The sequence below is a fragment of the Chiloscyllium plagiosum genome, unplaced genomic scaffold (genome assembly GCF_037043375.1).
Source record: "Chiloscyllium plagiosum isolate Xiang-an unplaced genomic scaffold, Cpla_swu_hap1 HiC_scaffold_18, whole genome shotgun sequence".
NCBI classification, from domain to species: domain Eukaryota; kingdom Metazoa; phylum Chordata; class Chondrichthyes; order Orectolobiformes; family Hemiscylliidae; genus Chiloscyllium; species Chiloscyllium plagiosum.
Genome location: NW_028270156.1, coordinates 43,807,973 through 43,834,648, shown reverse-complemented (window position 1 = coordinate 43,834,648; position 26,676 = coordinate 43,807,973). Strand labels below are relative to the sequence as shown.

At 42.0% G+C, this 26,676-nt stretch overlaps 1 protein-coding gene and 1 long non-coding RNA gene across 5 annotated transcripts in view; one reads left to right on the top strand and one right to left on the bottom strand.

Annotated features, from left to right (window-relative positions):
* The window catches only part of LOC122557816 (zinc finger protein 143-like), a 98,707-nt gene extending 83,487 nt beyond the window's left edge, over positions 1-15,220 (bottom strand). For 3 of the 4 annotated variants that reach the window (XM_043705895.2, XM_043705897.2, XM_043705899.2), the window contains exon 1: positions 15,139-15,220. In XM_043705895.2, the coding sequence (XP_043561830.1) occupies positions 15,139-15,175 (37 nt within the window). In that variant the 5' untranslated portion in view covers positions 15,176-15,220. The remainder of the gene's footprint in view (positions 1-15,138) is intronic. The other variant, XM_043705891.2, reaches the window with a different exon arrangement.
* Positions 15,221-15,436: 216 nt separating this feature from the next.
* LOC148146968 (uncharacterized) lies at positions 15,437-18,112 on the top strand. The gene is made up of 2 exons (XR_015760025.1): positions 15,437-16,044; positions 16,849-18,112. It is a non-coding gene; the product is annotated as an uncharacterized LOC148146968 (long non-coding RNA).
* The last annotated feature ends 8,564 nt before the right edge of the window (positions 18,113-26,676 follow it).

Sequence of the window (26,676 nt, the reverse complement as noted above, 5' to 3'; positions counted from 1 at the left end):
AGAGATTTACCTGTACTTCCACACACATCATTTACTGTGTCCATTGCTCTCGATGTGGTCTCCTCTACATCGGGGAGACAGGACGCCAATTCATGGAACATTTCAGAGAACATCTCTGGGACACAGGCACTAAACAACCCCACTGCCATGTGGCCAAACACTTCAACACCCCCTCCCACTCTGCCAAGGACATAGTAGTCCTGGGCCTCCTCTACCGCCAAACTCTAGCCACCCAACACCTGGAGGAAGAATGCCTCATCTTCTGCTTTGGGACCCTGCAACCACATGGGATCAGTGTGGACTTCACCAGTTTCCCCATTTCCCTCCCCCCACCTTATCCCGGATCCAACCTTCCAACTCAGCACTGACCTCTTGTCTACCGGTCCATCTTCCTTCCCACCTATCCACTTCACCATCCTCGCCAACCTATCACCTTCACCCAAACCTTCATTTACCTATCGAATTTCCAGCTACCTTCCCTACCCTCCGCCCAACCTCCTTCCCATTTATCTCTCAGCCCCCTTGGGCCGCACCCCTATTCCTGATGAAGAGCTTATGCTCGAAACATCAAATCTCTTGCTCCTCAGATGCTGCCTCACCGACTGTGCTTTTCCAGCACCACACTCTTCGATAATTATATCTCCTGTGAGTCTTCTCTTTTCTTGTGATAAAATCATTTATTTACTTAATTGGTTTCCATAAACTAAGCCCTGCATCAGTTTGGCTGTGATTTATTGTAGCTGAAAATGTGTTGCTGGAAAAGCGCAGCAGGTCAGGCAGCATCCAGGGAACAGGAGAATCGACGTTTCGGGCATAAGCCCTTCTTCAGGAAGCTTGTGATTTATTGTACCCTTTTAACAGTTAAAAATCTCAGTTTTGTATATTGTGATGGCCAAAATTGCAGCCACACTAATTATTTACAAAGTGATAAGCTTGTCTTGTTATTTCACTTAAAATTGATATTTTAATACAAAATTATCACAAAGATAGCACTCAGCTTCTCAGAGTTATATTCATGCACCTGCAAAAGTGATGCAATTAGGTTTAATTTTGCAGTACTTTTTCTGAAAACATGAAAAATAGAGTAAGACAGTTCATTTTTTAGATCAAAATATACATACTCTGATACAATTTTTTTAGGGTTTCTTACACTTATACTTGGCATCAGCTAGAATCTATTCTTGCAATTCAGCAAAGCCTAACAAAAAGGGTTTCTTCAAACAAATTAAGCTGAAAATCTCCACCTTCGTGGTTAACTAATTGCTTTTCTAATTGTTGGTTTGTTCCTCTGCAAACAAGCTAGAAAAGGATCATAATTACCTGTCTTCATTATTCAATTTGACTCTTAAAAATTCACAGTCAAAAAGTACAACCAGTCAGGCAGCATCTAAGGAGAAGAGTTGACGTTTCAAACATAAGCTCTGCATCAGAAATGGGGCAGGGGGTTGCAAGGGGGCTGAGAGAGAAATGGGGGGGGGGGGGGGGGAAGTAGTTAGGAATGCGATAGGTAGATGAAGGTATGGGGTGATGGTGATCGGTCGAACTGGAGGTGATAGGTGGGAAGGAACATGAAGAAAGTGAGGACTGCAGATGCTGGAGATTAGAGTCGGGAGTGTGGTGCTGAAAAAGCACAGCAGGTCAGACAGCATCCGAGGAGCAGCAGAGTCGACGTTTCGGGCAAAAGCCGTTCATAAGGAATCACTTTTTATTTTTTCCATCAAGATTCCCACCCATCTTCCGAGGACCCCTTCGCCCACCTCCAACACACCCCATCCACCTGGACACTCCATGCCAGTCTGTTGCCCACCCTCAATCTCTATTTCTAACTGCCACTGTGACCATTGACCACCTCAACCGGTCCACCCCCCCCTCACCCATTCCAATTTCTCACCCTCAACACACAGCACTCCACTCCCTCTACTCCAACCCAAACCACCAAACCAACGGACAAGGGGGTGTGCAGTGCTAGTTTGGCACACTGACCTTCACACCGCTGAAGCGAGATGCCAACTTGACCGTACCTCTTCTTACAGCCCCCTCAACCATGACCGCACCTCTCATCACCAAATCACCACCTCCCAACCATACACAACCTCATTACCTCAGGGGATCTCCCAACCACAGCTTCCAACCTCATATTCGGGAATCCTGCACCGCCCGGTTCTACCTTCTACCCAAGATCCACAAGCCTAACTACCCCGGCTGACCCATCGTCTCGGCCTGTTCCTGCCCCACCGAAGGAACATGAACAGGTAGGACAGTTCAAGAGGGTGGTGCAGAGTTGGAGGGTTGGATCTGGGATAAGGTGGGCGGAGGGGATATGAGGATACTGGTGAGATTGACATTGATTCCGTGTGGTTGGAGGGTCCCAAGGCTGAAGATAAGGTGTTCAAACCTCGCCTCTCACCTCCATCCAAGGTCCCAAAGGATCCTTCCACACCTGGCAGAGATTTTCCTGAACCTCCAAATACCTCATCTACTGTATCCGTTGCTCTCGCTACGTCTCCACTACACCGGGGATACAGGACGCTAACTTGCAGAACATTTCAGAGAACATCTCCGGGTCACACACATCAAACAACCCCACTGCCCCGTGGTCGAACACTTCAACTCCCCCTCCCACTCTGCCAAGGACATGCAAGTCTACTGCCAAATCCTAGGCACCCAATGACTGGAGGAAGAGCACTTCATCTCCGCCTTGGTACCCTCCAACCACACGGAATCAATGTTGATTTCACCAGTTTCCTCATCTCCCGTTCCCCCCACATTATCCCACATGCAATCTTCCAATTCAGCACCGCCCTCTTGAACTGTCCTACCTGTCCTTCTTCTTTCTGACCTATCACCACCACCCCCACACCTTCATCTACCTTCCTAGCTACCTCCCCACCAGCCCCACCCATTCCCATTTATCTCTCAGCCCCCTTGGGCCCCCCCCACATTCCTGATGAAGAGCTTCTGCTCGAAACATTGCCTTTCCTCCTCCTCGGATCCTGCCTGACCAGCTGTGCTTTTCCAGAGCCACACTTTTTGACTCTGATCTTCAGCATCTGCAGTCTTCACTTTCTCCCTTCTTAAAAATTCATGACATGCTTTTTGGGAGACTAAGTTTTTATGTGCCTCCTCCTTCAGCAAGTCAAGTGTTAATTTTTCATCCTGAAGGACACTATCAAATCTACTATAGTTCAGACTGCTTGACTGAAACATGAGAAAATAATAATGCAGCTGGTCTTTTAAAGCTCTTCTGTTTATGTGTATGGATGCATCTGAGTCACAAATTATAATTGGTTCGTGTTTCAGGAACACCTGCTCTTTTTTTTAAGAGGCTTTTACTTATTAGGTTCCAGTATTTTTGATGAAACTACAATGAAAATGCAATTGTTGCATTTGTAACTCTAGAGATATTATTTTCAAACCTTAACTGATTCCAAAACCAAATCTTAAAACATACTTTAGTTTCTAAAAGGAACCACAAATTCATCCATCTAAACAACAGTCAGCAAATTATAGTTTCCTCAGATAAAATCCTGATTTCAGACATGATATAATGGTGAACAGTGAACTTTGTCGCAATAAGTGTCAAGGAACTCCTCAATCAAACAAGTCAAACCTGCTCATTGATCTTCAATGTCACACATCAAGACTTGAGGGTCAGCTTTGACCAGAAACCTTGAGCCATATCAATAATATAGCTAAATTTATGGCTGGCTGGGTTCCTTTATCTGGAATTATAGACAGCTCCTCATTAAGCTGAAGAAGCTACAGCTTCCACAGGCAAGGGGAGGAATGGATTTAACTGATATTTCCTAAAATCTGGGAAGTTCCCTATTAAGCTACATAGCCGATTGGGTCTTGTCTGACCCACAATCAATCTGGCTGGACATCGAGGCTTCGCACTTATTAACCTCTGGTTTTCAGACAAGAGGAAAATCATCACTGATCAATGTAAAAACCCTATAATACTAAATACAATTAAAGCTTGGAATATAATGCAGCAAAATGAGGGCAACTAACATAAAACATCCCCCTATGCTCTGATAGTGGGAGCGTGGGGGTTTCAAACGGGGCTTACAGATGCCACTTTCAAACTCTGGAGATCCAGGGGTATCTCCTGACCCCTTTTATGTTTAAAGAAGGGGTCGTGATGTCTTTTGAACAGCTGCGTCAGAAATTTGGATTACCTCATGGTAATCTCTTTCGATACTTCCAAATTCGAGGTTACATACAGAAGACGACTACGCTATTAGACAGTTTTTATAAATAAGATAGAGAACGTAGAGTGTTATGGCCAATGGGGATATCTTCGGTCAGCACTATTTATCATTTATTATATGATGAAGTATCGAGAGATATGAACAATCTGCTTAAAACATGGTATCAGGATTTGGGACTGGAAATCTCTACAGAAATGTGGAATGACATTTGGGAAAATGCCAGAAAAATCTCCATCTGCAACAGAACTCAGGCCATTCAGTTGAAGATACTTCATAGGGCCCATATAGCACCGGACCGATTGGTAAAATTTAAGGCAGGAGCATCTCCAATGTATCCCAAATGTAAAATAGAGGTGGGCACTCTTGTACATTGCTTATGGACCAGTTATAAGATCCGTAGATATTGGACTAAAGTAGCAAATACTCTGACAGAAATCTTAGGAACGGAAATTAAAGTGGATCCAGTATCTCTCCTTTTGGGCTTTTCGAACTTACCCTCCCTGGATTTGCACGGGAAGAGATTATTTTCTATTCTCTCTTTCTGTGCAAGGAAAAATATTTTGGTAAACTGGGTGGCTGAGGGTCCCCCTGGACTTATGAATTGGCACAGAATAATCATGGAATGTATTCCCCTTGACTTCCTTACAAATATGGTGCACCAAAAGACCGCATTATTCCATAAAATATGGCAGCCCTTCTTGAATTACATAAATACAGATATTTCGGCCATCCTAACAAGGGCTTTTATTTAATTGAGATGGCGAACCTGGCTGGTCCGGGGCACCTTGGGAGAGGACTCCCGCACGAATAGGGGTTTTGTTATGATTTGATGTTAACACATTCCGAGCATGTATCTCACTACTCAATTTCTGTGTTATCTGTCGTTTTTTTTCCCCTGAATAATGTAAGAGATTTAATCATACATTCTGGTTAATTCCAGGTTAGATTAGTAGTTAGTTGAGTTTTTTTTTTCTTGGTATCTCTTTTTTCTGTTGATAGATTTTGGTTATTATTTAAGATTTAATTGTATATCAATGTTTATACTTGGGTTTTTTTATTTGTAAACTTGTAAAAATGTTAAATTTTCAATAAAAATATTTATAAAAAATAATATAGCTAAAACATAGGGCAGGAGGTGGATAGTTTCTAAACATTGTTACCTTGTAACCTCACAGACAGTTAAGAGCTAGAGAGGTTACATTGTTACCTTGTAACCTCTCTAGCTCTTAACAAACTCAACCTTGATGGGTACATCTATAGCATCATTTAAGAAGCTCAATATCAACTAAGACAGAGTAGTTTGGATATTAGCATACTTGCTACAGAACCAATGTTCACTCTTGCACAAGGTTTGGACATACTGTAGCAAGTTATTATTAGTTTACAGAACTTTCCTCCATTACAATTGTTATCGCAAAAGAGATTGTATGAGAGATGACATAATAATCCTGTTTGCTAGTTTCATGCCATTCTGGCTAGATTCTAAATACCATTCCTTCCATATTTACAGGACTGTGAAAATTTCACTGTCACAAGGGCTACAGCAGTTCAAGAACAACATCTATCATCACCTTCACGGGAAAACTAAGAATAGGTAATAAGGAGTCTTGCCAATGTCACTCACATCCCAAGATCAAATTTTAAAAAGTAAACCACAGAAATCACATTTACAGCAACAAAGGAGTGTACAAACCTTTTATGTTCAACATTTGCTGAAGCAATGAATTAATTCCGCAGCCCTAATCTCTCCCATTCACCATAACACCTCAGTTTACATCACATGCCGATCAACTCAACATTAAAGAATATGATAATGTCGATTTCAAAGCATTTCATTCTTTGAACTGAGAATTCATTTTTAACTTCCTTCCTCATTCTTTCAATTACTTCTGGATTAATCATTCAAGTTGTTGGAGAGTCAATCAGTCTTTCCCCGCTCATCAGTAAATCTTTATCTATACATGTATTCATCAGTGAATAAAGTCCACGTTTAGAACAGTAGTAAGAAATGAAAATTAAAAGCTTTTTATTTGAATGCATGAAATGTCCACACAAGATAGATGAACTGTCTGTAGAAATAAACTATTTTGGCCCAATCATCAAACTTACCCAAATTCTAGAACTGTTCTGGTAGACTGGAGAGAGGGAGAGAAAAAACACAGGGAGAAGTTTGCCAGACATCATTTGTTGGCCGGGATGTGGAGGTGTTGGTGTCAGATTGGTCTCCCCAGCCCAAACCCACTTACTTTTTTTGTGATTAAAATCCCTCCAACTAAATCTGGCCTCTAGTTAAAAGCAAGTGGTGTTCATTGTCAAGAAGCCAGAATGTGCCCACTGATGTCCAGTGATGAGGTTAGGAATTTGTTTCGTTTTTCCAAATTGCCTCGGAGGCTTGTAAGGGCTGTTTTGTTGATATTCTGATGCATCCCAACAACAGGGCTAGCAAGGTTACAGTCTAACAGGTTATTTGAAATCACAAGCTCTCACAGGTCTGCCCCTTTGTCAGTGAAGTGAGAAGAGCATCCAGGCACAGACTTGAAAATCAGACAGTCCTCATGGTAGACTGGTTAGCAAAGTTAGATATAAGGAGAAGTAGCCATTTGGATACAGAACTGGCTCAAAGGTAGAAGACAGAGGGTGGTGAAGGAGGGTTGCTTTTCAGACTGGAGGCCTGTCACCAGAGGTGTGAACTGGTGCTCAGTTCACAGCTTTTCATCATTTATATAAATTATCTGGATGTGAACAAAGGAGGTATATTTAGTAAAATTGGAGGTGTGGTACAGTGGGATCTTGATCAGATGGGCCAAGGAGTGGTAGATGGAGTTTAATTTAGATAAATGAGTGGTGGTGCATGTTAGAAAAGCAAATCAGGGCAGGACTTATACACTTAATGGTAAGGTGGGGAGTGTTGCTGAACAAAAAGACCTTGGAGTGCAAGTTCATAGTCCCTTGAAAGTGAGTCGCAGGTAGATGGGATAGTGAAGAAGGCATTTGGTATGCTTTCCTTTATTGGTCAGAGCATTGCGTATAGGTTTTGGGAGATCATGGTGCAGCTGCACAGGACAGTGGTTAGGACACTTTTGGAAAATGTGTGCAATTCTGGTCTCCCTCCTATGTTGTGAAACTTGAAAGGACTCAGAAAAGATTTACAAGGATGTTGCCAGGGTTGGAGGGTTTGAGCTATAGGGAGAGGATGAATAGGCTGGGGCTGTTTTCCCTGGAGCTTCAGAGGCTGAGGGGATGACCTTATGGAGATTTATAAGACCATGAGGGCAATGGGTAGGGTAACTAAACAAGGTATTTTCCCTGGGTGGAGCAGTCCACAACTAGACGGCATAGATTTAGGGTAAGAGGGGAAAAATTAAAAGGGACCTAATGAAGCAACATTTTCGTGCTGAGGATTGTGCATGTACTGAGCTGCCAGAGGAAATGGAGGAGGCTGGTACAATTAAACATTTAAAAGGCATCTGGACAGGTAATTGAATAGGAAAGGTTTAGAATTATATTGGCCAAGTGCTAGCAAATGGGACAAGATTAGTTTAGGATAACTGGTCGGCATGGACGAGTTGGACTGAAGAGTCTGTTTCGATGCTGTACACCTCTATGTCTCTCAATCAAAAGACCATTAAAATGGTGTGAGTGGAGTGTTAACAGGCCGAATAATTGGTCTCTTACAGGGTGATCAAGTGTGTCAGACAGTGTGTGTCAAGTGTCAACAGCTAAATAACAAGTGAAGGGATGACTTATAATCCAGCTAATTGCAGAGAGATAATTGCAAAAAATTAATATCAATAAATAAGTTATTTTGGTTGGAGCATTGGCATGCATCTCTTATACCTAGCATGTTAGTCATTTGGTTTGTCTCCAGCACCACCTTATTTTTAATTTTTTTGTAATTATCAATGATAGCCAACAGTGGTACCATTAATGGCCAAGCCCTGAAGGACAAGCCTGGCAGACTAGACCTACAGCTAGTGGTGAGGGAAAAGTCCACTTGATAACTTTCTCGCCAATCTATTACTGTAGATACATTTGTTCAAGACAGCATTGATAGGAATCATCACAATCTTTGTGGACATGATGTCTATGGTGAGGATATTATCCCCTGTGCTATGTGGCACTAATAATATATTTAATGGGATAGATCCACAACAGATCTAGTAGGTCAAAACTGGTCACCCATGAGGTGTTGTGAACAATCGCCAGCAGCAGAATTGTACTTAATTACCATCAATAGCTTCATGGCCCAGCATATCCCCCACTTTACCAATACCATCAAGTTAGGTTATTAACTCAACTTCAATTAGAATTGCAGAAAAGCATATCAGGACTATTTCTGGGACTACCTAAAAATGAGAAATTGACTGGTAAAGCGACAACACAGTACCACATCAACGCTAAACAGCAGACAATAGACAGAAATAAGTAATTCCATGACCAAGAGGTCACATCAAAGCTCACATTGTGGACAATTAAACAACTGATCAGATCAAGTTCCTATTCCCAACAATATGGGTTCTCGGTACATTGGTACAAAAGACAAATCTGAAGAATTTGCAATAGTTTCAGCTAGAAGCCCCGATTGCATGGTCCATCTCAGCCTCATTTTGAGTTCCCCAGCATCACAAATGCCAAACTTGAACATAAAACCGACTTTCCACGATATCTAATTAGAGCTTTTAGCACAAAATACAACAAATGTTATGGGGCCTGAGAATAAACCAGCAATGATCCTGCAGATTTGTGCTCCAGAATTGAAAGTCCCCCTAGCCAAGATACTTCAACACAGCTCCAACTCTGCCCAGGTATGTCCTGTCCCTAAAACACAGGTCAAATCCAATTGGTATAATTAACAACCTATCAGTCTACTCTTGATAAACAGTGATGAAATGGAAAATGATGGAAAGTGTCATTGACAATACTATCAAGTGAAATTTACACTTCAATAACCTGCTCATTGATGCTCAAGGTCCTGAGCTCCAGAAGTGAGGTGAGACTGACTGACATAAAAATTGACTAGGAGAAAGTGAGGACTGCAGATGATGGAGATCAGAGCTGAAAATGTGTTGCTGGAAAAGCGCAGCAGGTCATCCTGTTCCTTGGATGCTGCCTGACCTGCTGCGCTTTTCCAGCAACACATTTTCAGCTCTGACATAAAAATTGAGGCAACATTTGACTAAATGTAACATCAAAACATTTTAGCAAAACTGGAGTCAATGGGAACCAGGATGGAAACTGGCTGGAACCATATCTACCAAGAAAGGAAGCTGGCTGTGGCTCGGGGGGGGGGGTCAAATGTCTCAGGTCCAGAACAGCACTGCAGAAGAACACAAGGAACACACAAATTTAAATTCTTCAAAATTTTGTCCTAGCTCTAACCTTCAGTTTCAACTTCAGTTGTTTCAATGACCTCCTATACATTATAAAGTACAAAGTGAGGATGTTTGCTGAAGACATTGTAGCCCATAGCAAGAACTGAATCGCACTCAGGTCTGGGCAGATAAGTGACATGTGTTAGACTTCATCTTGTGGAGATATCTGTGTTGTCATATTGTACTATTTGTAAGCTTAGAATTGGAATTTCTTAGTGTGTACATCTTTCTAAGTGTCAGATACTGGAATGCAGCTTTATAAAAACAACCCTGAAGTATTGGTTGGGAGGGGCCAAGTGTTCCTGTTTAGGTACAAGTTATGGTTAGCAGTAAGAATGGTGGCCAAGTTGATTCATCAAAGCAAGGTGGTCAGAGCACACAGAAGCGAAGAATATTTTTCCCATTGATCAAGAATTGGAAATAATTGTTTAGAAATTGTGGGTTTTGTTGACACTTGTACATAAATTTAGGTTAAAATATTACAAAATTATTTTCAACAAAAAGGTGTAAAATAGAATGCATTGCTAAGATTTTTGCATTTGCTGAGTGATAGAAGATACTTATATTTGTTAGAAGATACTTATATGGGGGAACTTTGAAATTAGGAGTAAAGCACATGCTTAGGAGTTTGCATTTGCTGGAGTAATTATCTCAGATTTTAGATTGCCGTAAAAATCTAGAAGTTGGGATCAGTAAAGTACATATTAATCATTTTGGGAATACTCATCTTGGTTAACTCTTATTCTGTCTCTCCAGATGCTACCAGACCTGTTGAGTTTCTCCAGCACGCTGTTTTTATTTCAGATTTCCAGCATCCCCAGGATTTTGTTTTTATGTGTTTGGAAGCTGTGTGTAGCTCCAGCAATTAAGGTGGATTAGAAGCTTTAGCAATTAAGGACCACGAAACTAAAGATGAAGTTTTAAAGCTGCAAAGTAATTTGTAGCTGTATTAAAGTTGGCTAAGTTAAAATGATAAACGATATTGTGATTGAAGAAACCAGGGTTCCGGAGGAAGGATAGGCTGACCATATTGTACTTGTGAATTATGCTGTCCCTCCACTAGTAGAATGCTAAGTATTAAGAACTGTCCAATAAACGTTGATAGTTTACCTTTCAAATTAATTATTTTTCTTCTTGTCAGCTATTGCCAAACAAGAATTTGGGGTTTAGTATAAAATGCCAATCGCACAAGTAAAACTAATGCCATGCAAGTGCTATGCAAAGATCACCTCCAATATTTAGCAACATTACCACTGCTGAACCCCCACTACAAGCGGGGGGTTGGAGGGTGGGGGGGGTGAGTTGTTACCATTGAAACTGAATTGGACCAACAACATAAATACTGTGATTACAGGTAAGAGACTAGGAGTCAGATTCTGGTGCACAAAAGCCTCTCTAACATCAAGGCACAAGTCAAGGGTGTGATGGAATATTCTGCACTTGACTGGATGACTTGAGCACCAACAGCACTCAATAAACTTGATAACATTCAGGACTGGGCAACCCACTTGACTGGAACTCCATCTACCACCTGAAATATTAACTCTATTCACCAACTGTATAATGGCAACAATGTACACCATCTGCAAGATGCACTGCAGCAACTCACCAACCTTCTTTCAACAGACCTTCCAAATCTTCAACCCTAACCAGAGATTGTCAAAGGCAACAGATGCACTGGAATATCATCATAGAATCATGGAACTCCTACAGCGCAGAGAGACCATTTGGCTCATCAAGTCTGCACAGACCCTCCAAAGAGCAACCCACCTTATCCCCATAACCTCACATTTACAATGGCTAATTCACCTAACCTACACATTCCTGGACACCATGGGCAATTTAGCATGGCCAAGTGATGAAGTCTTCAAATCTCTGGATCAAAGGAGGAAACTGGAGCAGCCAGCAGAAACCTATGCAGACGTGGGGAGAACATACAAACTCCACACAGTCACCCAAGACTAGAATTGAATCCGGGTCTCTGTGCAGTGGTGCTAACTTCTAGCTTAGAACTACATCACCATTCTTTCACTGAATACTCGTTGCCGGTATACCTGCACCAGATGAACTGCAGTAGTTCAAGGCAATGGCTCACCACCATCTTGTTAAGGGCAAATAAAAATAAACAATTACTGGCCTTGCTAGAACACCTTCATCCCATGAGAGACTAAAATCTCCCATGGCTGGTTATCAAAATACATATACATACTGACCACATCCTATGAACGATATCACCAAAAAGTTTAGATTAGATTACATTACATTACATTACATTACATTACATTACATTACAGTGTGGAAACAGGCCGTTCGGCCCAACATGTCCACACCGACCCACCGAAGCGCAACCCACCCATACCCCTACATTTACCCCTTACCTAACACTACGGGTAATTTAGCATGGCCAATTCACCTAACCTGCACATCTTTGGACTGTGGGAGGAAACCCACGCAGACACAGGAAGAACGTGCAAACTCCAGTCAGTCGCCTGAGGTGGGAATTGAACCCGGGTCTCTGGCGCTGTGAGGCAGCAGTGCTAACCACTGTGCCACCGTGCTGCCCACAAAAAGTTGGATTAGAAGAAAAAGACAATGGATCAAGAATGGATTCTTAAGTACTCCAAAGGGCATCATCATCACTGCTTGTTACTCCAAACCTTTTCATATGAAGATTATTTAATCTGACGACATCGATTTTTGAGTAAGTCTCACTGAGCTAAAAGGAATGCGAGAAAAACAGCTATCATAATGTAAACATTCCTCCAGAGTATTAGGAAGGATGAGTGAAACCAAGCAAAGACAGTCTTCCAGAAGACAGATAATATATATTAAGTGTAAAGCACATTTATACTCCATGTGAATCGCCTCCGATCCTACATTTTCTAACCCTGTCCAAATATTCTTTTCTGCTTTCTCCCTCATATGTAACTAGCTTCATCTTTAGTGTATTTATGCTTTTCATCTTCACTAATCCTTTTGGGAGCACATCTCACATTGCCAGTGTAAAGAAACTTCTCTTAAATTTCCTATTGGATTTATCTGAGCCCAACTATATTATTCAGCCTTTCCTCAAAAGTATATCCACTCAGTTCTTGTAGAATCCTTCTGGATCTTTTTGAACCTTCCCCAATTCCCCTATATATTTTCTGATTATGGAGATAAAGTTGTGCACAGTACTCCAAGTTAAGAAATAAAAGACTGATTCAAATTTAACATAACTTCACTGCTTTATAATTCCATCATTGCAGAAATAAGCCTCAATGTTTAGTTTGATTTAATTATGACCTTCTCAAAGGCTTTTTGAAAGTCCAAGTATCATGCATTTGTTGCATTGCTTTTATCTAACATTCCTTTGGTTGTTAACTTGATAAGATTGTTCAAGCATGATTTTCCCATTTGAAATCCATGCTAGTCTTTATATTTTTGGCTTCTATATGTTTTTCTGTAGTATCTTTATAAATAAATGTTCCACATATTACTGACAAAACTAATAACAGCTTGAAGTTTTTATCTCCTTGTAAGTGGAAACATCTTTGTATTTATTCCTTTATAATCTTTAGACATTTAGGTAAATTAGATGGTAGATTTTAACTGCAGACCCATTTCCAAAGCAAGTTCATCAAGGTTGATCAAATTTACTTTGCACAATTCCATTAATGTCAGCAGCGGCATGGTGGCTCAGTGGTTAGCACTGCTACCTCTCAGCACCAGGGTCCCAGGTTCGATTCCAGTCTTGGGCAACTGTCTGTGTGGAGATTGCACATTCTCCCCGTGTCTGCGTGGGTTTCCTCCAGGTGCTCCGATTTCCTCCCACCATCCAAAAATGTGCAGGTCAGGTGAATTGGTCATGCTAAATTGCTCCTAGTGTTAGGTGCATTAGTCAGAGGGAAGTGGGTCTGGTTGGGTTACTCTTCAGAAGATCAGTGTGGACTGATTGGGCCGAAGGGCCTGTTTCCACACTGTAGGGAATCTAGTCTAAAACCAACAAATTAAATTTACACTCTGTGGTACAGGAGTTTGGTGACAGCCTAAACAAACAGACTAGGCAATCCAATCAATTAGGTGTATTTTCAGACAGAAAGAAAATACACATGTATCAAAATATTAGACTGTACATAAATACTTTTTTTTATTCCAATGACTTTTTAAAACTAAATTTCCTATATTTTGGAATGTCTCTCTCTGTTCTCTACATTCGATTTTGTGATGGTTTGGGTCAGAGAAGGGGTTGATTTCCAGCACACTCATCCAGTGAGTTGCAATAGTATCAAGAGAAAGATTTTTAAATTACAAATACTCAATTTGGCATCTCTTATTAAAGTTAGTTTGTAACACAGAGGCGCTGGTAGACTTTGGTCTTTTTTTTCCTTATGGTGAGTGTTTAATGTATACTAACCCTTTGATTTATGCTTATTAGTAAGTTTTTTTATTTACTTGTGGGATGTGGACATTACTGGCTGGCCAGCATCTTTATTGCCCCCACCTAGTTGCCCTTGAAAAGGTGATGTTGAGCTGCTTTCTTGAACCACTGTAGTCCACATGTGTAAACTGCAACAGATATCCTACTCAAGAAAAAGGTGTAAACAGTTCTTTGCTATAAACAGTGATCTTGAAAGCCATTTAGTCATGCATAGAAATTGTTTACTGATGAACTAACCTATAAAACTATAGCTTCAGATGAAAATTAAACAAAAAATCAGTTATCAAGATATATGCAATTTACTGAAAGTAACATCGATATGTGGCCAATCGTGGTAAGGAAAGAACAATTGTAAAAGCTTTTAATACATTCCAGTGCAAAATTAGGATTTAATGTTCAACAACCTATTTTAATAAGCGTTTCAGTCACTTCCAATTGTTGTCATTATAAACGAAAAAGGGAGTTTACTTTGAACAATATAGATCTTGAAACTGCATGTACGAAAGCTGAAACTAATGGCAATCCAGATCAATATCTGGAACAAAAAGGGCTACTCTTTCGGCTTCAGAACCCTACACCCAAACAACTCTTTTCTCGTGTCGATAGAAAGTGTACATTAACCAACACCTCTTGCATGTATTTCTCTTCAACATCATTCGCAGCTCTCTCAAGAGAGAGCCCGGCCAATCATATGGGCACAATAGGTAACAACCCAAAACAATATGTCACGGTTAAACTGTTTTTTACTGTCAACTTGATAAAGGTCCCGTTAGAAAAGCCAGCCAGTCCTTGTGGTGAGGAAAACGTGGAAAAAAATGTGCAATAAATAAAAAGGGTCAGTGACGGTTCACAGCAACATCCGCTCAGTTCCTGCGGTTGGTAGTTACGTGCGATAAATTTGAAAATGTACCGAGCACCAAACAACAAGGAGAGGGAGGGGGGCGGGTGGAAAGAGAGAGGGAAGCGACTGTTAATTATCTATCAGAAGAAACTAACTTCCAAACGGTAACCGAACTACCCTCGAGTCCATGTTTTGCCTGACCGACACTTTTCCCCTCCACCCCACACAACTAAAACCTTGGCTGATCTGGGTAAAAGAAATAGGGCATACTGGGTAAAAAAAATTACTAACCTCTTTTTTTCCAACAATTCCTCCCTTCGCCCACCATGCACTAGGAACGGAAACAGAGAGACACAGATCAGGCGGGGAGGCGGAGGCTGGGAGGGAGTACAGCGGCCCCTCACTCTGAATCCCCGCAACACCCCGCCCCCAACACTGCCCATTGGTCTGCACCCTCTGATTGACAGCTCCAGTTTCCACCCACCCCGCATACCTATTGGACAAAGGCCAACGGCCCACCCGCCCGCTCCCGCTTGTCATTGCTCAGCTGCCACGTCAATCACAAGAGCGTCACTAGGATCTTCCGTTACCCGGGCCCTGCTGGAAACGGAGGGTTCACGATGGAGATGGTATTCATGTTCCCGGGTACCTGCCGACGCCATTTTCCTCTGTGTTGCATGACTAACAGTGACTGAATTGAGTTCGTTTTTAAAACCGCAAGGAACTTTTTTTTAATGGAGAATTTAATAGGAAGAAAGAGCAGTACGCCTCTAGTCAGGGGCCACTGACCGAATACCGCCTGTTTGTAACCGTCGTTGCTTGTTTGAGCGCGTGGGGATGGCGCCCCCTAGTGACTGCTGAGCCACTGCACCAGCTCTCAGTTCACTCTCTGTTCACAGACAGCTTGGGGAAACATATCACAGAATAAAATCAATTTCACCTCTTTCCCTCCACCCGGAGTGGCTGCTAGTCAGCACACTAAATTTCCCCGAAGAAAGGATACTTCGACGGATATTCATTTTAAAACAAAATATTGAGTTCCTGCTGTCTTGAACAATAATTTAAGGATTCTCGTATGATTATTTTCATCCCCAAAAAATCAACGATTTTATGTAAAATGAAAAGCTGCAATAAAGTCAGGTCGAAATTGCACCATAGTGGACACTCGGGGTGAAAACAGCAGGAAATACTCAACAGGTCAGTCAGCATCTATGGAGACGCAGAGCAGACCTCTGAATCAGAGGCAAGGCTGCTATTCACTGAGCCGTGACTGACAAGGCAATAATCTACAGAGTTGTTGATGAATGCAAAAAAGATTAAATTAAAAGCAGACACTTGTATATTGTATTTGCTGCTCACGATGCAGCTTCATTTTGTTTGGGGAGATCAAATTCCGATTAGCGATTGCTTACCAGACCATTTACGTTCAGTCTACAGTCTTCCAGTTTGTTTAGGTCCCTTGCCTAAAGTCACCTTTGGCCAACTTTCTATCAGACGGGTCACTACAATCAGTCTCCTACAGTGTTTCGATGGAATTGAACATTTTTTTTTGTAATGAGTGGCTTTTGCTTTCAGTGGTACATCTGTCATTGTAATGTAACATTTTTTCCAAAGGATAATACCACAGTATTTGTAAATACATAATCTATGGAGCGGTTGAGTAGGTTAGGCCTGTCTGTACTCGTTTAATTTAGATAAATGATACACAACCTTATTGAAACATAAAATTCTTATGGGACTTTACAGGGTTGATGCAGAAAGATTGCTTCCCTTTGTGGCGGATGAAAGGGGTCACATATTTAAGAGATGAGGAATTTCTCCTGTCAGAGAGTAGTGAATCTGTAGTACTCTACCGCAGAGTGCTGCTGGGTCTGGATCATTAAGTATATGGAAGGTTGAGATAGACAGATTTTAAAATCAGTAAGGGAATCAAGATTTATCTGAAAAAGGAGGGAAAGTGGAGTTGAGGATTATCTGATCTGTGATCTCATTGAATGACAGAGTTGACTCAATGGGCGAAAGTGAGGACTGCAGCTGCTGAAGATTAGAGTGTGGTGCTGGAAAAGCACTGCCAGTCAGGCAGCATCCGAGGAGGAGGAGAATTGACATTTCAGGCCTTCATTTTCAAGCACCACACTCTCGACTCAATGGGCTGAATGGCCTACTTCTGCACTTACATAGAGTCATCGTCATGAAGATGTACAGCACGGAAACAGACTCCTCAGTCCAACTGAATAAAGGGAATCAAGGGTTATGGAAATAAGGCAGGAATAGGATACTGATTGAGGATGATCAGCCATGATCATAATGAATGGTGGTGCAGGTTCGAAGGGCAGAATGGCCTACTCCTGCACCTATTGTCTATCTATTAACTCGTCCATGCTGACCAGATATCCCAACATAATCTAGTCCCATTTGCCAGCACTTGGTACATATCCCTGTAAACACTTCATTTTCATATACCTATCCAAATGCCTTTTCAATGTCATAATTGTACCAGCCTCCACCACTTCCTCTGGCATCTCATTGCATACATGCACCACCCTTTTTGTGTGAAAAAGTTGCCCCTTGGGGCCCTTTTAAAATTTTCACCTCTCACCCTAAACCTATGCCCTCTATGTCTGGACTCCCCCACCCCAGCATAGTCAACGTGTCTTCATAAAGGGTAAATCAAGCCTAACAAATTTATTAGAATTATTTGAGGAGGTAACAAGCAGCATAAATAAATGCATGCCAGTAGATGTATTTGAATTTCCACATAAGCTGCAGTTCTGGTCGGAAGGATGTTGTGAACCTTGAAAAGGTTCAGAAAAGATTTAAAAGGATGTTGCCAGGGTTGAAGGATTTGAGCTATAAGGAGAGGCTAAATAGGCTGGGGCTGTTTTCCCTGGAGCATCAGAGGCTGAGGAGTGACCTTATAGAGGTTTATAAAATCATGAGGGCCATGGATAGGGTAAATAGACAAAGTATTTTCCCTGGGGTGGGGGAGCCCAGAACTAGAGAGGGGAAACATATAAAAAGGACCTAAGGGGCAATGTTTTCATACAGAGGGTGGTATGTGTATGGAATGAGCTGCCAGAGGTGGAGGCTGGTACAATTACAACATTTAAGAGGCATCTGGATGGGTATATGAATGTACAAAAGTATCTTGACATGAGTTCCAGATAGAGAGAAGACTCGTAGCTGACCACTGTGCTGTTGGTGTCCTTCTCTCCTCGGAGCTCCGGTATTTAAATGTACAATAAACTCTGTCGTTGAAACCCGACTATGACTCCAAGGCTGGTGATTTTTCCCACAACAATTGGCTCTGCAAGCAGGGTTCTTATTACTGGTCCATTGGTCGAAGGCCACAATCAGGGAGCCGGGTAAGAACCAATATGTACCCGCAAACGGGAAGAGTCAGACCGGGCCAAAGACACAGTTTAAAGGGTATACCAATTGTAATGTCTAACTTGCTACAGTACTGAGTTAAAAAAAAAAATTAAGTGCATGTCTATGGAGAATAAGTGTTTAACTGTATTAACTGTTGTAAGGACCTGCTGCTTGTGCTGAATCAGCCAGAGAACAAGGTACTGCCTGTCTCAAAACCCCTGCCTTAAACCCGTTGTTAAGAGGGGTAGCCCGCCCAACACGAAGGTTAGGATTTGAAGTGGGAATTGAAGCCCAAGTGACAATGTCAGGTAACATTGGACTCTGTAGGGGCAAACAACACAGAGTCCAGTTAGAGTTTAAGTTAAAATTTGGGTGCTTTTAAGAGCCATACCTCAGTGGAGCGCACATTACCAAGGTGGGGAGCATGGACACTGTGAGTACCGTGATACCCTGTTAGTCCTTAGTAGAACTGCAGAGCTTGAATAGTGGTGCTGGCCGGGAGGGTAGAGAGTCCCACTGGTCGAGAGCACTCCGGGCTAGAGGGAGGTGTCTGGGTCTATTGGGACGTGTTGGAACAGTAGAGGTGGCTGGGAGAGGAGTCCTGGTAGAGAGCACACCCTCTTGAACCAGCATTCCCAACCAACTGGTAGGTACCGACTGGTCGTGGTGGCTGGGAGGGTAGAGAGGTCCCACTGGTAGAGAGCACACCTTGCTTGGAGGCTGCTACGGCCTTATGGACAGTGCTGGGACAGTATTATTTGTCAGGGGGTAGAGAAGTCGCCACTTCTCTGATGGTATTCGGGGGTACAATCTGCTAAATGGCAGATCAAAGTTTTAAGGGGGTATACTGCAGGTTCCCTTGTTGAGAAATACAAGGCAGACAGATAAGGGTTCAAATAAAGAGGAGGGGTTGAGATCCATCCCAGACATTAGCACAACAGAGAAAGAGGATAGATAAACAGAAACGGAATAAAACTAAAAAGATTGGGGTAATGTTAGTGGACCAATTAGCAGGCCTAATTAACAAGTGTGTGCATCCACGAGTAGTTGGAGAAAGAGCTGGAGGAACAAGTTAAAGAGCTGGAGGACAGAATACAAGAGTTAGAGCAGGGAACAATGTAAGATATTGCAGTTAGCGCAACAGAGTAGGACACATAGAAGCAGTGTGATGGGAAAAGCATGGGGCACCCCCAAACACCACACGGAACACTGCGGAATCGTGGAAGTCCTAAGGTCAGCAGAGCAGACAACCAGCTGCTCCCATTCTTGTCAATAAGGGAGAAGGGAGAATTTACGTGCCTGCAGAAATAGGAGGGAGGAAATGTGAAATGATTGTAGACACAGGATCGCCGTATCTATCACAAACTTAACCTTACCCCACACAAATAAAATGATTTACTTAACTGGGATAGGAGGGGACTAAAACACCAGCTTACCGAAGCAAAACTACCCTCATATCCCCATGAAATTCTACGTATGCCAAAATAATGAGGGCACCATAACGAGCAATGATCTCATGAGAGAATGTAATGTTCTAATTGATTATGCAAAAGGGAAATTGATTTGGCCCAGAAAGGATTGTCAAAAGACCGAGATTGGGAAACTTATAAGTCACCTTGAAACTATTAAAGTGGCTACAGTCACCAGTAGGGACGAGAACCTTGAAAAAGGGGGATGAGAAGCCACCTGTGCCTCCGTCCCCGGAGCCTGGGCAGAAACAAAGTTAGATACAGGTTTAGTTAACATATACCCGATAAGGGTTCCCGGACCAGAGCATAAGTCCCACCAGCAAAAGCCAATAAAACTCGAAGTAGAAAAAGCAGTTGTGGAGATAGCGAAAGGACTAGTGACACAGGGAAACCTGAAAGCAAACACGAGTACAACTAATCCCCCAACGTGGCCAGTAATAAAGCCCATCAAAAGCCCAACAAGACGAAGTTCAAGTTGGCTAAAACTCAAAGGAAACCAGGCAGCAGATCAAGCTGCTCAGAAAGCCCGAGAACAAGAAGCCATTGATTAGGCTGCAATAGCCTCCACCACCACCCTCTGTCTTCCACATTTGAGCCAGTTTTGTATCCAAATGGCTGGTTCTCCCTGTGTTCCGTGAGATCTAACCTTGCTAACCAGTCTCCCATGGGGAACCATGTCGAACGCCTTACTGAAGACCATATAGATCACGTCCACTGCTCTGAACTCATCAATCCTCTTTGTTACTACTTCAAAAAGACTCAATCAAATTTGTGAGACATGATATCCCACGCACAAAACCATGTTAACTATCCATAATCAGTCCTTGCCTTTCCAACTACATGTACATCCTGTCACTCAGGATTCCTTACTATAACTTGCCCACCACCGACATCAGGCTCACTGGTCTATAGTTCCCTGGCTTGTCCTTACCACCCTTCTTAAATAGTGGCACCACATTAGCCAACCTCCAGTCTTCTGGCACCTTACCTGTGACTATCGATGATACAAATATCTCAGCAAGGAGCCCAGCAATCACTTCACTAGCTTCCCTCAGAGTTCTAGGGTACACCAGATCAGATCCTGGGGATTTATCCACCTTTGTGTTTCAAGACATTCAGCACTTCCTCCTCTGTATTATGGACATTTTTCAAGATGTCACCATCTATTTCCCTACATTCTATATCTTCCATGTCTTTCTTCACAGTAAACACTGATGCAAAATATTCGTTTAGTATCTCCCGCATCTCCTGTGGCACCACATAAAGGCCGCCTTGCTGATCTTTGAGGGGCCCTATTCTCTACTTGGTTACCCTTTTGTCCTTAATGTATTTGTAAAAACCGTTTGGATTATCCTTAATTCTATTTGCCAAAGCTATCTCATGTCCCCTTTTTGCCCTCCTAATTTCACCCTTAAGTATATTCATACTGCCTTGATACTCTTCTGAGGAGTCACTTGATCTATCTTGTTGTACCTGACATATGCTTCCTTTTCTTCTTTAAGCAAACCCTAAATTTCTTTAGTCATCCCATATTTCCTAAACCTACCAGCCTTTCCTTTCACTTTAACAGGAATATACTTTCTCTGGACTCTTGTTATCTCATTTCTGAAGGCTTCCCATTTCCAGCCATCCCTTTACCTGTGAGCATCTATCCCCAATCAGCTTTTGAAAGTTCTTGCTTGATACAGTCAAAATTACTCTTCCTCCAATTTAGAACTTCAACTTTTAGATCTGGTCTATCCTTTTCCATCACTATTTTAAACCTGATAGAATTATGGTCACTGGCCCAAAGTGCTCCCCCACTGACACCTCAGTCATCTGCCCTGCCTTATTTCCCAAGAGTAGGTCAGGTTTTGCACCTTCTCTAATAGGTACATCCACATATTGAATCAGAAAATTCTCTTGTGCACACTTGACAAAGTTCTCTCCATCTAAACCCTTAACACTATGGCAGTCCCAGTCTACGTTTGGAAAGTTAAAATCCTCTGCCATAACCACCCTATTATTCTTACAGATAACTGAGATCTCCTTACAAATCTGTTTCTCAATTCCCCACTGACTATTAGGGGGTCTATAATACAATCCCAATAAGATTATCATCCCTTTCTTATTTCTCAGTTCCGCCCTGGATGTATTTCCAGGTATATCCTCCCTCGTTACTGCTGTAATGCTATCCCTCATCAAAAACACCACTCCCCCTTCTCTCTTGCCTCCCTTTCTATCCATCCTGTACCATTTGTATCCTGGAACATTAAGCTGCCAGTCCAGCCCATCCCTGAGCCACGTTTCTGTAATTGCTATGATATCCCAGTCTCATGTTCCTAACCATGCCTTGAGTTCATCTGCCTTCCTTGTTAGGCCCCTTGCATTGAAATAAATGCAGTTTAATTTATCAGTCCTACCTTGTTCTCTGCTTTGTCCCTGACTGTTTGACTCGCTTTTCTCAGATTGATATCTTTCCTCATTATCTCTCCCTAGTTTAAATCCTCCCTAGTTTAAATCCTCCAGAGCAGCTGTAGCAAATCTCCCTGTCAGTAAATTAGTCCCCTTCCAATTCAGGTCCAATCAGTCTTTCTTGTACAGGTCTCTTCTACCCCAGAAGAAATTCCAATGATCCAAAAACGTGAATCCTTCTCCCAGACACCAGATCCTCAACCATGCATTCATCTGCTCTATCCTCCTATTCCTACCCTCATTAGCTCATAGCACCTGGACTAATCCAGATATTACTACTCTCGAGGATCTCCTTTTTAAATTCCTGCCTAACTGTCTATATTCTCCCTTCAGAATCTCATCCTTTTCCCTTCCTATGTCCTTGGTTCGAATGTGCACAATGACCTCCTTCTGGTCCCTCTCCCCCTTGAGAACATTCTGCACCCTCTCTGTGATATCCTTGATCCTGGCACCAGGGAGGCAACACACCATTCTGATTTTTTGCTGCTGGCCACAGAAACGTCTGTCTGTGCCTTGGACTGGCACAGGTGGTAGGCACAGGAGACTACCACCTGATGAAGGAGCGACGCTCCGAAAGCTAGTGTGCTTCCAATTAAACCTGTTGGACTATAACCTGCTGTTGTGTGATTTTTAACTAAGTAGGTATAGACAGGATAGATCGAGTGAATCGTTAGAAGAGTATAAAGGCAGTAGGAATATACTTGAGAGAAATCAGGAGGGCAAAAGGGGGTCATGAGATAGCTTTGGCAAATAGAATTAAGGAGAATCCAAAGGGTTTTTACAAATAAATTAAGGATAAAAGGGTAACTAGGGAGAGAATAGGGTCCCTCAAAAATCACCAAGGCGACCTTTGCTTGGAGCCACAGGAGATGGGGCAGATACTAAACAAGTATTTTGCATCAGTATTTACAGGGGAAAAGCACATGGAAGATATAGAATGTAGGGAAATAAATGGTGACATCTTGAAAAATGTCCATATTACACAGGAGGAATTGCTGGATGTCTTGAAATGCATAAAGTGGATAAATCCCCAGGACATGATCAGGTGTACCCTAAAACTCTGTGGGAACCTAGGGAAGTGATTGCTGGGCCTTGTACTGAGATATTTATATCATCGATAGTCACAGGTGAGGTGCCAGAAGACTGGAGGTTGGCTAATGTGGTGCCACTGTTTAAGAAAGGTGGTAAGGACGAGCCAGGGAACTATAGACCAGTGAACCTGATGTCAGTCGTGGGCAAGTTGTTGGAGAGAATCCTGAGTGACAGATGTACATGTATTTGGAAAGGCGAGGATTGATTTGGGATAGTCAGCATGGCTTTATGCATGGGAAATCATGCCTCACAAACTGGATTGAGTTTTTTGAAGAAGTAACAAAAAGGATTGCTGAGGGCAGAGCAGTAAATATGATCTATATGGACTTCAGTAAGGTGTTCGACAAAGTCCTCCATGGGACACTGGTTAGCAAGGTTAGATCTCAGAATACAGGGAGAACTCGCCATCTGGATACAAAACTGGCTCAAAGGTAGAACACATAGAATGGTGGTAGAGAGTTGTTTTTTAGACTGGAGGCCTGTGACCAGTGGAGTGCCACAAGGATCGGTGCTACATCCACTCTTTTTCATCAATTATATATATGATTTGGATGTGAGCAGAAGAGGTACAGTTAGTAAGTTTGCAGATGACACCAAAATTGGAGGTGTAGTGGACAGCAAAGAAGGTTACCTCAGATTACAACAGGATCTTGATCAGGTGGGCCAATAGGCTGAGAAGTGGCAGATGGAGTTTAATTTAGATAAATGTGAGGTGCTGCATTTTGGGAAAGCAAATCTTAGCAGGACTTATACACTTAATGGTAGGGTCCTAGGGAGTACAGGTTCATAGGTCCTTGAAAGTGGAGTCGCAGGTAGGTAGGATAGTGAAGAAGGCGTTTGGTATGCTTTCCTTTGTCGGTCAGAGTATTGAGTACAGGAGTTGGGAGGTCATGTTGCAGTTGTACAGGACATTGGTTAGGCCACTGTTGGAATATTGCATGCAATTCTGGTCTCTTTCCTATCGGAAAGATGTTGTGAAACTTGAAAGGGCTCAGAAAAGATATACAAGGATATTGCAAGGGTTGGAGGATTTGAGCTATAGGGAAAGGCTGAATAGGCTGGGGCTGTATTCCCTTGAGCATCAGAGGCTGAGGGGTGACCTTATGGAGGTTTATAAAATCATGAGGTACATGGATAGGATAAATAGACAAAGTCTTTTCCCTGGGGTTGGGGAGTCCAGAACTAGAGGGCATAGGTTTAGGGTGAGAGGGGAAAGATATAAAAGAGACCTATGGGGCAACCTTTTCACACAGAGGGTGGCAAGTGTATGGAATGAGCTGCCAGAGGAAGTGGTGGAGGTTAGTACAATTGCAACATCTAAAAGGCATTTGGATGGATGTATGTACATGAAGGATTTGGAGGGATATTGGTTGGGAGCTGGCATGTGAGACTAGATTGGATTGGGATATCTGGTCGGTGTGGACGAATGTGACCAAAGGGTCTGTTTGCGTGCTGTACATCGCTATGACTCTATGAAATGAAAATGTTTCAAAGATCACTTTCATTTCTTTATTCCTGAACCCCTACACAAAATAATGTACTTTGTTTAATTTGTTTGGCTTTTGCATGTTAAGGGGGAGACATGATTATAATTTCATTTTTAGTATTGTTTTTGTAAGCTTGGTGTGTAGAGAATCTGGAAGCCTTTTTATATGGAAGGTTTGAAATAAGTGAAGAGATGTGGGTTAGTAGTCTAGTGCAGTTTTAAAAAAAAGTGTGTAATTGATTAGTGACAGAAGTTTAGGGATACACAGAGAAAAATGTAGAAATCAGTCAACGTGTGTGTGTACCAAAAGTTACAGCAGGATGTTAAACTGAATAAGAAACACTTCAAGATTCTGAAAAACCAATTCAGAGAACTCACGTTTGCTCTTAAGTTTAAGTGATAGCAGAGTTTAGTTTAGGTCTTCAGTTCATTAGTTAAGTTTAGTTCGCAAGTTGTTCCAGGTATCTCACCAAAGCAGAAATTCACCAGGAGGAACTTGATTACAGTTGTGCCAATAAACCTCTGTGTTGAGATAATGGTAAATCCTTGCCAGGGTTTTTGTGTTTTTCATGATATTGATGGTGAACTGGGGAGAGGCATTGGTTCAACCTGCAAAGCCCACATCCCATACGTGATTTTTTAAAATATGGAACAGTGTGAATGTTATTTCCTTTCTGGTATTTGCAATCAAGATTTTCCAACTATATTTTTGACCAGTGTAATGTAGTTCATGTTTTTTCTTGTTTAGTTAATATTTTCTTCTTTCTTTGATTTAAGTGCATTGGCAGATTCTTGTGAATGTGCAGAATAACTGATGGTTAAAAAAGAAAAACAGAAATCAGGGTGAATTAAGCCAGGTTTTACTTTGGATGTAACTTCTCTAGTAAAATGATCAGCTGGCATCATAGCAATATACAGAACACGTCTTGACAAGCTTTGATAAGCTTTGATAAGCACAAAGCAATTTAGCATATAAAAATAAAAACAAATACAGAGACAGACCAGCAGACCCCTGGTCAAGTTAATTTAGTGTGAATAAGAGAATGGAAATGAACGTTTGGAGAAGAAATGGTAAGGAATGCAGTGCAAATCTAATGAAAAGACACTGAAGGCTTTTAACTTAGAATTGTTAGAACATAGGAGGTATACAGCATGGGAACAGACCTTTCAGTTCAAATCAGTCTATGCTGAACATAAACGAAATTAGTCCCACCTGCCCACTCCCAGCCCATATCACTCCAAACCTTTCCCATTCATGTATTCATCCAAATGTCTTTTAATGTTGTAATTGTACCCACATCCACCACTTTCTCAGGAAGCTTGTTCCACACATGAATCACCCTCTGTGTTCAAGCTTTGCCTTGTATGCCTTTTTAAGTCTCTCTCCTCTTACCTTAAAGATGCACCCCCCCAGTCTTGTATTTTCCATAAAATGGGGAATTTCAACTACTATCAACTATCTGTACCTCTCATTATTTTATAAACTTTTATCAGGCCACCTCTCAACCTTCTACACTCCAATGAATAAAAGTCCCAGCTTATCCAGCCTTTCTTTATAACTCAAAACTTCCATGCCCGGCGACATCTGGTAAATCTCTTCTGAATCCTCTCCAGCTTGATCACATCCTTCCTATAACTGGTTGACCAGGACTGGACACAGTATTCCAAAAGAGGTCTCATCAATGTCCTGTACAACCTCAACATAACATCCCAACTCCTGTACTCAAAGGACTGAGCTATGAAGGCAAACATGCCAAACACCTTTTAACCATCCTAACGGTGTGACACAAACTTTAAATAAATAATTATGTACCTGCACCTACAAGTTCCTCTGTTCTACAACACTACCCAAAGCCCAGCCATTAACTACATGAGCCCTATCCTTGCTGTTGTACCAAAATGCAATACCTTACACTTATCCAGATTGAACTCCATCTGCCATTTTACAGCCCATTG